Source organism: Leguminivora glycinivorella, chromosome 27 (genome assembly GCF_023078275.1).
Source record: "Leguminivora glycinivorella isolate SPB_JAAS2020 chromosome 27, LegGlyc_1.1, whole genome shotgun sequence".
NCBI classification, from domain to species: domain Eukaryota; kingdom Metazoa; phylum Arthropoda; class Insecta; order Lepidoptera; family Tortricidae; genus Leguminivora; species Leguminivora glycinivorella.
In genome coordinates, this window is record NC_062997.1 from 6,804,751 (window position 1) to 6,817,819 (window position 13,069).

General features: G+C 36.0%; 1 protein-coding gene across 1 annotated transcript in view; it reads left to right on the forward strand.

Annotated features, from left to right (window-relative positions):
• The window catches only part of LOC125240251 (P protein-like), a 50,677-nt gene that overhangs the window by 12,251 nt on the left and 25,357 nt on the right, over nucleotides 1-13,069 (forward strand). Inside the window, exons 3-7 of the mRNA XM_048148087.1 lie at nucleotides 5,169-5,272; nucleotides 6,453-6,579; nucleotides 8,425-8,485; nucleotides 9,335-9,470; nucleotides 11,133-11,269. Coding sequence (XP_048004044.1) covers nucleotides 5,169-5,272; nucleotides 6,453-6,579; nucleotides 8,425-8,485; nucleotides 9,335-9,470; nucleotides 11,133-11,269 — 565 coding nt within the window. The remainder of the gene's footprint in view (nucleotides 1-5,168; nucleotides 5,273-6,452; nucleotides 6,580-8,424; nucleotides 8,486-9,334; nucleotides 9,471-11,132; nucleotides 11,270-13,069) is intronic.

Genomic DNA, 13,069 nt, shown 5'->3' on the forward strand with positions numbered 1-13,069 from the left:
ATACTTTTTGAGTTTTGGCGAAATAACTGGCATTTTGTCGGTCACCTGTGCATCGTTCACCTGGCTAAAATAGGCAAGTGAACGACATTTTGGGACAGGGTGACGACAATAATGATAAATTTACCAATCGTAATAATACTTTTTTACACCTTCAATATTTGTTTTGTGCGTTAAATGAGAAAAGTATTACTGTTATATCGGTTTAGGCTGCATTTCTCAAAGGATTGTTGCTTTTTTGCGGTGTGTGTCCGTCACCTGTGCGATAAAGCCAGGTGAACGACTTAGTGACAGGAAACCGACACGTCGATCACTTGTCATAAGCCAGATGAACCATTACGAGGGGCGATCAATCGGATCAATAAGTAATGATAATGAGTATTAAAATATAATCTAGAATATGAGTATCCTTATATTTTTATAATTAAAAGTAACTCTTCTGTGATTTATTTACATATTTTAATTTTTTCATTTGTTTTTTGCCCCCTTTAAAAAATGAAATCTTAATTATAGTCTAAATACCATGTCAGTAAGCAAGTGCATGCTTGAAGTGAAGTTACTTCATTATACTTCAGAGTAGCTATTATATTACAATTTTATTTAAGGTCGCGTATAAAATATTAATGGCCCTTATATTGCCTTCAATATGAGGTATGTCACTTGTAGCTTTAAATACACCAATTGAGCAGCACCCTCGGCAATTTGAGGGTTCGGCCAATTTTTATTTGATTGTTTAAAATTTTGTTATTTTAACTAATCAATTTTTTTATATAAAAAAAATATATTCTTTAATACTAATGTAATTTTGTTTCCAATCTATATCCTCAATTTTCGTGATAATCTGTAAAAAGGGTAAAAACTAAAAAAAATTAAAATGTATTTATAAATAATAATTATTTATATATACATTCAATAAAAAAAATATTCAAAATCGGTCCAGTAACGACGGAGATATCGAGTAACAAACATAAAAAAAAAATAATAATAAAATACTGACGAATTGAGAACCCCCTTCCTTGAGATTTGGGCGGCGGTGAAAAACTATTATAATGCTGATGGGCAGGTGAATGACATCCATATCAGGTGAATGACCACCAAACTACAGGTGATCTACTACGGACGCAGGTTAGCGACGCTTGTCGTTAACTTGTCAAATGTGTCATACAAATTTGTACTAATTTGTCGTTAACCTGCTGCTGTTGTCGATAACCTGTGTATATTTATCCTTCACCTGATCATGATGTCGTTCACCTGAATTTTAATCGATCATAACTTCTAAAATAATTAATTGATATCGGTGCCTTTGACATTTTTGAAATGTTTGAGACGCAGAAAAAATTTAAAAATGCGACATTTAAAAAAAAAAACAAATCTTTCACCTGTCGGTGCCAAAATTTTGAGAAATGGCCTTAAGTAGATAAATTCATCAACATATTATGTTAAGCTAGTGAAGTCTCAAGTGTAAACTGTAATCATAAATTCTAACAAACTAACACATGCTGCCATTCAATGTCAAGGTAGCTCTTTTACTGCCACTACGTGTACACAGTTCACAGTTTACAAACATTTAATATGTTCGTATGTTGATAGCGCTGTAGCTGTGTTCAAGTGGCAACATAATGTTAGTTGACACTTTATTGTACATACATCTGGTCCAGTTTACGTTTGAGTAATTGAGAAAAAATAAATTCGATCAAGTGCGAGTTGGACTCGCCTACATAAAGTTCGAATACTTCCATACAATACATTATACAATACAATACAAATACTCTTTATTGCACACCTCAATACACGAAACAGCACTACCACCACCACCACTACCACTAGTTTTTAAATTACTAGCCATCCTTTTTAGGGTTCCGTAGTCAACTAGGAACCCTTATAGTTTCGCCATGTCTGTCTGTCTGTCCATCCGTCCGTCCGTCCGCGGATAATCTCAGTGATCGTTAGCACTAGAAAGCTGAAATTTGGTACCAATATGTATATCAATCACGCCGACAAAGTGGGAAAATAAAAAGTGGAAAAAAATGCTTTAAACCCCCCCCCTACATGTAAAGTGGGGACTGATTTTTTTTCATTCCAATCCCAACGTGTGATATATTGTTGGATAGGTATTTAAAACTGAATAAGGGTTTACAAAAATCGTTTTTTGATGATGTTAATATTTTCGGAAATAATTTAATTTAATTTAATTTAATTTATTTATTCAATTCAGACATCAAATGGTCCAAGAAATGTGTTAGTTAAATAATGCTGCTAAAGGAAAAAAAAACCGGCCAAGAGCGTGTCGGGCCACGCTCAGTGTAGGGTTCCGTAGTTTTTCGTATTTTTCTCAAAAACTACTGAACCTATCAAGTTCAAAATATTTTTCCTAGAAAGTCTTTATAAAGTTCTACTTATGTGATTTTTTTCATATTTTTTAAACATATGGTTCAAAAGTTAGAGGGGGGGACACACTTTTTTTTCCTTTAGGAGCGATTATTTCCGAAAATATTAGTATTATCAACTCACAAAGCATACATTCGCTCAGAAATAAGTTCATTGACCGGTTGCAACTGGTACGGACCGGTTCAATCCAGTTATGTGCGCCATTTTGAATATTTTTGACCTATTCAACTGGGTTTTACCAGTGCTAGAATTTTCCTTGAGTGGCGTAAAAAAAAATAAAAAGAATATTAAATACCTAAGTAAGACTTTTTGTTTCATCAATTCTTTTTAATGAAAACGCTCCTAATTTTTACAATAACAAAAAATCTGTATAGTTCTAGCTAATATACTTCTAATTTCGTTAAAAAAAACGCTTCCGTACTTAATGCTAACATAGGGACTAAAATAAGAACTAAGTTCTTCTTTGATAACCTAACCACAAAATTAAAATTTTGAAAAAAACCCCGACCGCGATATAGTGGACCGATTTTCATGAAACATGGCTAAGAACACTCCCGACTAACTCAACTTTCAGACAAAAAAAAACTAAATCTATCACAGACAGACACACACACAGAAAGACAGACAAACAGACAGACAGACACGTCAAACTTATAACACCCCGTCGTTTTTGCGTCAGGGTTTAAAAAAGGGGGTAGCTAAATATTCCAACATCCCGAAGTGACATAAATGTAGACCTATCTACTTCGTTTACATTCAGCCCGAGCATATTCTAATTACACAGTTACCATCTCATTAAGCATTAACGGTTGACCTTTAGACTATTTTTAAACTCTGTCTATACCAGCGGTTCTCAAACTTATTTTCCCATGGAACCCTTTTAGAAAGCAAAATATCTGACGGAACCCTTAAATTAAATAAAAAAAATAGTTGCCATCTTTATTTGAATAAGTAATCCTATTAGTAAAATCTAATCATTAGATTCTAATGTGAGGTATATTACCTGAAACAGTTTTTTTTTATTTCTTAACAATTGGTGAATATTTGGTTTTATGAAAGAGAGTTGAAATTGCATATCAGGGGGCCGATTTTTGAGTCTCACTGTCACTAAAATACCGGTTGAAAACGGTGAATTGCCTACTATTTTCAGTGACAATTTTCTGAATTCGAACGCCGTGAGACTCAAAAATCGGCCCCCTGGTAACCAAAATTCACACGGAGCCCCCAGAGAGGCTTTGCGGAGCCCTAGGGATCCGCGGAGCACGCTTTGAGTATGGCTGGTCTATACTGTTAACGGGTAATTTTGATACGGAACTGTCCGGTGTAAGTCCTTATGTCAAACGAATAAGAGTCAACAGGCCCCGTAGCCGAATGGCATTTCTCCGACGCCAAACGAAAGCGATACGCCGCTGGCTCTGTCGCGCCAATACGCAAGCGCGATAGAGATAGATATCTACTAGCGCTTCGTTTCGTGAGCGTTTCGTGAGCGATTGTGCCATTCGGCTAGCCACCCTGTTGTGTTAATGACTACATAATGACAATTATAGCGAGGGAAACTGCTAATAAAGCAGTCAGGATCAGGACACGCAAACAAATGTGTTGCTTTCCATATAAAGGTTCCTATGCGTCATGTCCAATTTGCACAATAATGATCATCCATTTTTTTTTTTTTTTTTTTTTTTTTTATGAGGAACAGGTAAACCATTTGACCGCAATTTCACCTGATGGAAAGTGCCGATGCAGTCTAGGATGAAGCATGTTTACCCAAAATATTTTCTTTTCCCCTCACTAGCTCGGAAACACGTGTTTTGTCATTTAATACCAGCGGGTAAAAACGCATTTTATCCACTAGTGGGTAAAGTAATTTGGCCTTGAATAAAGTCAAATTAACTGCTTTAAAATTGGTAAAAGTAGGTGAATTTAGTAATAAAGATGATTTACCACCTGTGGAACTACTGAAAGCAGTGATAAGCGCATTTTTTGCGCTGTAGTTTCCTCGCTATAGTGAAGGGAAAAGTTTTGTGTTACACTCGGGTGCAAATGTATTTTACTTCTCGTGTGTTAAAGAACTCGCAAGTTCAGGATTCTATTCGCGAACCACTCGCTTCAACTATAGATTCCTTTCACTTGCTCGTTTTTCAATTCCACACTCGGCGTTAAAATACAACTTTGCCCCCTTGTATAACAAATAACTATTATTGGAGAAACAAACAGTAATAAATGTACATAAAACATAACATTCGAGTGGGTATGTAAACATACATCTACCCCCTTAAAAGTTCTCACTAAAACATATGGGTTATAAAATACTTAACACTACACTAACATTAACAGTAGGTATTCTAAACTAAAATTAAATTTAAATTTAAATCATGCTTCATGCATCCATACTAATATTATAAATGGAAAAGTGTGTATGTCTGTTTGTTTGGCCGTATTTCACGGCAAAACGGAACGACTAATTGTCGTGATTTCTTAAGTGGAGATATTTGAAGGAATTGAGAGTGACTTGGGCTACTTTACTTTTTGTCTCTTTCTTACGCGAGCGAAGCCGCTGGCATAAACTAGTATTCTAATAAAGTTGGAAATCAGAAAGGGAAGGCGGTAGTTCTGTTTTCGCCATACGCTAGTTCTAAGATCGTGCCAAATTAGTAAATAATTCGACTAAACATCACAGTGCCTTTACAAAACTAATATATGGCTGGACTGTTCAAAAAGTTTAAGAAACCAAAACAAGATGGACTCAGTGTCAACAGCAGTGTTTATTCCATGGTGTCTTGCAGCGACTTGACGCCGGGCAGTCTGGAGGTGTGGGTAGACCTTCCGGACACCATCAAATACGACCCGTCGCTGGCTCCCTTCAAGAATCTCTACGAACAACACCATGGTGAGACATACATACACACATACATACATACAGTCTGGAGGTGTGGGTAGGCCGTCCGGATACCATCAAACACGACCCGTCGCTGGCTCCCTTCAAGAATCTGTACCAGCAACACCATGGTGAGACATATATTACACACCATAGAGTTATTTTAAGTAGGTAAGGAAAGAGTTTTAGTAGTGACATCTAGCGTCAACCACGCGTCAATCACGCGTCAAATAGCGTAAATTATCAGTACCACTACTCAACACTAGGTGTCAACAGTGACGCGTCTGCCAAAAATCTAATATTAAAACAGTTTATAACTTATATTACAAGCAGAAGGAATTGAAAACGGAGTACTGATTATTACTTACTATTGTAATGCTAGCTTAAAATTGTTTCGCATTCATTCACAATTGCGCATACGTCAAATAGCGTGAATTATCAGTACTTACTGCTACTTGTCAATAGATGTCGCGACGAACAAAGAGTCTAATGCTCAATTGCTCACCAATTTTTAGCTAATATTACAATAGTATTAATCAGTATTCTGTTTTCAATTCCTTCTGCTTGTAATATAAGTTGTAAACTGTTCTAATATTACATTTTTAACAGACGAGACACTGTGACACCTACTATCGAGTAGTGGTATCTACTGATTATTCACGCTACTTGACGCAGGATTGACGCGTGGTTGTCGCTAGATGTCACTTAAATATGCCTATACAAATAACGCATTTAGTGATGTATGGAGTTACAACTCTTCCCTTGCTTATTCTTCTATGCTACTAATAATCTTGCATTTAATATTCTTTTTACAATTTCACCATCTTTGCAATTGAGCATTTCTTTTTTTTTGCCTCTTTTATGAAGTGTGATATTTTTGAAAAAAAAATATGCTATTTCTACTCAGAATTAATACATTTTCAATCCTAGTAAAAAAAATTGTCCCATACGATTTTTTCTTATTTTGTTACCATTTTCTGTACATGTTGTATGGGGTAACAAAAGAGGAAAGTAAAAAAAAATGTATGGAAATTCTGGGACACTTTTTGTCTCCCAGTGAGATTGAAAGTACTCGTGATTCTGAGTACAATTGACCTAAAATTCAACAAAAAAAAAAATTTTGGCAAAAAAAAGAAATGCTCAGTTGCAGATCGAGTTTATTGCTCTCAGAAGTGTAATGTTATAATTTCAGGAAAGTTGGAGTCTACAGAGAATCAAGATGGCGACAAATCAATATTTCACAAAAAAAACACAGAAATTAGTAAAAGTAAAGAACACGTAGCCAATAATGATGTTCCTACTAAAGGATGTGATACTAGGTAAGACGAAATAAAAATTTTACACAAAAAATATATTTTTAACCCCCGACGCAAAAACGAACATCTGTCTGTCTGTTTGTCTGTCTGTGTGTGTGTCTGTCTGTGGCATCGTAGCTCTCGAACGGATGAACCGATTTTGATTTAGTTTTTTGTCTGAAAGCTGAGTTAGTCGGGAGTGTTCTTAGCCATGTTTCATGAAAATCGGTCCACTAGGTCGCGGTCGGGGGTTTTTCAAAATTTTAATTTTGTGGTTAGGTTATTATTTAGGGTGAAGCGGTCGACAGTGGTTCGCTTTTTTTCCATAGGCCATATCTCCGGAACTATTACTGATAGGGAGTGACTATAAAGAATAATATTATAGGGAATTTAATGTAGTTTTAGTATACATGTATTACTGATTTCTGAAAATAGTCAATACTTTCAATAGTAATTTTTTTTTTTAAGAAAGATATTAGCCAAGCTGTGTACGAGGGGGTTGTAAAGGTACACAGTGGATAACATTAAGGTAATTAACTGAAACAAAACGATGTTATGCGTATTTAAGTCAGTTCTCTTTATTAATATCCCTGTGGCATAATCGGAGACCTACATATACAGATATTAAATATTATTAATAAATATTAAACATAAATTCAAACCTTTTGTTAAACTCACACTTCGGCGACCTTTTCTAAGTGCTTGTTTCATTATTTCTTGTTTATGGGTACCCATGTCCGTGGCTTGGGTTTAAAAAAGACGAGTGGCGTGCGTAACAATTTGAGGCGAAGCCGAAAATTGTTATTAAGACGCCACAAGTATTTTTTGACTCACTTAAACACCGTTGCATACAATACTTTTTCTACGACCATGCAGTTTTTAGGGTTCCGTAGTCAACTAGGAACCTTTATAGTTTCGCCATGTCTGTCTGTCCGTCCGTCCGTCCGTCCGTCCGTCCGTCCGTCCGTCCGTCCGTCCGTCCGTCCGCGGATAATCTCAGTAACCGTTAGCACTAGAAAGCTGAAATTTGGTACCAATATGTATATCAATCACGCCAACAAAGTGCAAAAATAAAAAATGGAAAAAAATGTTTTATTAGGGTACCCCCCCTACATGTAAAGTGGGGGCTGATATTTTTTTCATTTCAACCCCGACGTGTGATATATTGTTGGATAGGTATTTAAAAATGAATAAGGGTTTACTAAGATCGTTTTTTGATAATATTAATATTTTCGGAAATAATCGCTCCTAAAGGAAAAAAAAGTGCGTCCCCCCCTCTAACTTTTGAACCATATGTTTAAAAAATATGAAAAAAATCACAAAAGTAGAACTTTATAAGCAATTTTTAGGAAAATTGTTTTGAACTTGATAGGTTGAGTAGTTTTCGAGAAAAATATGGAAAACTACGGAACCCTACACTGAGCGTGGCCCGACACGCTCTTGGCCGGTTTTTTAATTGTTTTCTTGAATAACTTTCGTGAAATTCCCATTGTTTCCTGTATTTTGACGCAAGGTTTGAACTGTCAGCTCAACTGCCCAAAGCTTTCCCGCGCACGCGCGCAGTATCGTTATAACAATGCGTTGCCATGGTTACATAATAGCCAAACAATGTGATAAAGCATCATATAATTGAAATAAGGAAAACATGGACAGAAGTTACTTTTAAATCCAATTTTTATTTAATAAGTTAGGTAGAAATATTCAATTCAATTTCAACACTCAATTCAATTTCATATAAATTCCATATTAGCAAGTCGTCCAAATTCGTTTTGACAGTTCTTAAAAAGAAGCTGATTTGTCTAGGAGGCGAGTAGGCTATTATGTTTTTGATAAGGTCAGGTACTTTAAATTGTAAAATTTAATTTTCAGATTAGTGGAGCCTGTACAAACACAAGATGCGAAAAAAACTAAATCAGCAAGAAAAAAACAGGTAAGTTCCAGTAGGTAAATGCAAGTTATTTGTAGTGACAGCTAGCGTCATCCACGCGTCAACTAGCGTAAATTATCAGTACTGTTACTTATGAATAGATGTCGCCACGAACAAACAGTCTAATGCTCAACAATTTTAAGCTTATATTACAATATTATTATTAATTACTCTCTTTTCAATCCCCTCTGGTTGTAATATAAGTTGTAAACTGTTTTAATATTGCATTTTTGGCAGACGCGACACTGTTGACACTTAGTGTTGAGTAGTGGTACTGATAATTTACGCTAGTTGACGCGTGGATGACGCTAGATGTCACTACAAATAACTTGCATTTACTGATGTATGGAGTTGCAACTCTTTCCTTACTCGTATTCCTCTATGCTCAGAAGCGATGTTTGATTAATTTTATCCCGTTCACTCAGTTTCTCAAGGATACTTCCTGACAATTGGAAGCGTTTGTGTTGTGATCTACTGGCAAGAGCGTGCGATAATCCGGAGGTCACGGGTTCGATCCCCGGCTCGTCACCAACGAGAAGAAGAACTTATGTGCGAAATGTCATTTGATATTTGCCAGTCGCTTTTCGGTGAAGGAAAACATCGTGAGGAAACCGGACTAATTTTCCCAATAAGGCCTATAGTTACCCTTCGGGTTGGAAGGTCAGTTGTCGCTTTCGTAAAACTAGTGCCTACACCAAATCTTGGTATTAGTTGTCAAACCGGACCCCAGGCTCCCATGAGCCGTGGCAAATGTTGGGGTAATGAAAAGAGGACGATGATGAAGACATACCTACAACACAGCTTACATAGCAGGAACAAAAATATTGATTGCATTATGTTTATCCATTTCAGGTAGACCGTACGCTGAGCATCATCAAGCTATCCATCCTGGTTTCAGGATGGGTGTTCCTCACGGTTTCTCTACTCCTCAACAGAGAAAGGACCGACGTGGTATTACACACAGCGGTTAAAGAAGGAGAAATCAAAGGTAACGGCCCAGCCACGACATTGGTCTAAGCGCGACAGCGGTGAGCGGCAGCCATACGTGCGAATGAAAACTCCCATCGCTGTGTCTCGCTCCAATGTATGCTCACCGCTGTCGCGCTTAGACCAATGTCGTGGCTGAGCTGCAAATGAAATGAATCTAAACCGCTGGGGTAATTATGAAGGAAACAAAGAAAGAGTTGTAACTCCATACATCAGTAAATGCAAGTTATTTGTAGTGCCACCTTGCGTCAATCACGCCTCAAATATTCATATTCATATTCATATTCGTTTATTGCAGTCATGTACATGCATTACGTCTAGGACTTATGACTATGTTACATGGACCCGGGTAGGGTAAAGCAATTTAGTACATACTTATAACTTATAACTAACACTATCTACTCGCACAAATAAATTTTGCCTGCACAACATATTATTCTAACAGTTAAATATTCAGTCGTAGTAAAATTTATGTCAAACTTAAGTTTTAATCAGCATTATTAATATAAATTATTTAAGTATAGGCAGGTACAATAAGTTTAGGTAACATCATAGATTAGCGTCGTTAAGAAATTCGTTCACAGTGTAGTAGCACTTATCAATTAGCAGCTTCTTAAGATTATTTTTAAAGGCGGTTGGATTTGTTTCTAGTTTAATTTTTCCGGGAATTTTGTTAAAAATATCTATAAAACGGGAATGAGGGCTGTTTCTATGCATTTGCAAGCGCGACTGTGGTATTGCTAGTCGGTTCTCATGCCGCGTTTTCATGGTACGGTTTGGTGCGTCCTTTATTTGTCTAAAAAGGTGTGTATGGTTTCGAACGAATATTGCTACCTCCAAAATGTATATAGATGACAATGTAAGCAGTTTTTTTTGAATAAATAAGGGTTTACAGCTATATATAATAGCGTAAATCATCAGAACAACTACTCGACACTAGGTGTCAACAGTATCTCGTCTGCCAAAAATGTAATATTAAAATAGTTTACAACTATAATATATATATACAACTTATATTACAAGCAGAAGGAATTGAAAACAGAGTACTGATTAATACTATTGTAATATTACCTAAAAATTGTTAAGCATTAGACTTTTTGTTCTTAGCGACATCTATTGACAAGTAGCGGTACTGATAATTTACGCTAGTTGACGCGTGGATGACGTTAGATGTCACTACAAATGACTTGCATTTAGTGATGTATGGAGTTACAACTATTCCCCTACTTATTCCTCTATGGTACCTACTGAGTTCATGTGGCACGTTAAACCCTCTATGGTACACGAGCATTTTTTTTTTTGCCAATAATTTTTTTTTTTATTGTTTTAGGGAATTTTAGGTCAATTGTACTCAGAATCACGAGTACTTTCAATCTCACTGGGAGACAAAAAGTGTCCCAGAATTTCCATACATTTTTGTTACTTTCCTCTTTTGTTACCCCATACAAAATGTACGGAAAATGGTAACAAAATAAGAAAAAATCGTACGGGACAATTTTTTTACTACTAGGATTGAAAAGGCTAGTAATTCTGAGTAGAAATAGCATTTTTTTTTTCAAAAATATTACACTTCATAAAAGTGGCAAAAAAAAAATGCTAACATTGCTAACCTATGGCGTTCATGTGTTATGTTATAAGTTGATGCATATATATTTCTTTTCAGTATACCCATTAAACTGCTCACTCAATCGAGTGACCTTGAAAGTGACCCTCACGGGCCCTTTTGACCAAACGGCGGGGAACGGCACCGATAATATTCTCCAAGTGTGGCTGGAGAGAACTTTCGAGGATTACACAGAGGTAAGATTTAACATTTTTTTTTTTTATTATAGACTGATCGGCGATTGACCCTAGTCACACCTGATGGGAAGTGAAGACAGAGTCTAAGATGGAGCTCACCGATTCAGTAATAGCCTATTCACTCTACGTTTAAAGACAAAATTACATTCTCAAAATTTTCGTAAATTACTGGAAATTTTCATGAGAAAATTCTCGTAAACATTCTCTTTGAGGTTAGGATGTACGCAATGTTTTCAAGTCACGTCAATTGACGATCTAGCGTTTATTGTTGACTCATCAAATGCTATGTAAATGTACCTTAAGAACATGTGCATTATTTAAAACAGCTTTTCGGTGAATCGCTAAGTATGTATACTTGTATACAGGGTAAAATCTTTTTCCCCTCACTAGCTCGGAAACACGTGTTTTGTCCTATAGAGGGTAAAAACGCATTTTATCCACTAGTGGGTAAAGTAATTTGACCTCGAATAAAGTCAAATTAACTGCTTTAAAATTGATAAAACTAGGTGAATCTAGTAATAAAAATGATTTACCACCTGTGGAACTACTGGAAGCAGTGATAAACGCATTTTTTGGGTTGTAGTTTCCTCGCTATAGTGAGGGGAAAAGTTTTGTGTTACACTCGGGTGCAAATGTATTTTACTTCTCGTGTGTTAAAAAACTCGCAAGTTCAGGATTCTATTCTCGGACCACTCGCTTCGCTCGTGGTTCAACTATAGAATCCTTTCACTTGCTCGTTTTTCAATTCCACACTCGGCGTTAAAATACAACTTTGCCCCCTTGTATAACAAATAACTATTAAATGTCGGGCGCTTTCCCGAGCCTTGTTCATAGTATTCCATTCGATGAACTCTGTGTAACATTGGTAACATAAAGCGGCAATATGTTTTAGAAGTAAGTAATATATTAATAATTAATAATGTCGTCAATAATTCATCCTGATACAAGGAAGAATAGTCTCATTGATGAGGGCCATTGAAGCAACAGAAGGAGCTTATATTCGTGCAATCACGGTTGCATTATTAATTTATGAATGTGATTTTGTATAAATATTAACAGGATATATAGAATGCTTTCGATTATGTATGCCTATCCATACTCTTATCTTAGGTTGGATTGGATACGTAGGTCGTATATCGTGTCATACTTGGTCATACTGAACAACTTAATAGGCTAGATTCCTACTAGTCAAATCAGCTTCTTTTTAAGAACTACCAAAACGATTTGCTAATATGGAATTACTATGAAATACTGAGGAGTGACGTAACGGTCAATTCATTTTATATCTTTCTCTTTGACTTATTAAATACGAGTAGAATAGTACATTACGATACAAGTGCGTAAAAATGGAAGTTCGAAACGAGTGGCGATAAATTAAAACACGACCGAAGGGAGTGTTTTAAATCGACATGAGTTACGAATTTCCTTTTCGCACGTGTATCGTACGACGTTTTTCAGTACAGATGAGCCTCTGAAGTTTCGACCTAACATAATTCATAATAATGAACCAATTCTATCTGTACTGAAAATTATGTTTAAACATAACTAACTGTCCATATTTTTCTTCTATTGGTGAGCAATAAAGAATATTTGTATTGTATTTGTATTGTATTGAAACTGCAACATTTTTCCTCAATTTGAGAGTTGACCTCACACCTAGTGAAAGTTTTTCAATATAAGTACCATATAAACTGAATATTCACTAGTCAGCCTTAGGTCTAACATAGAATAGCCTGTATGCACCATGTCTGGTGGCCAGAAATGCTCATAAATGATGGTCACGCCAGACGTTTTTTGAAT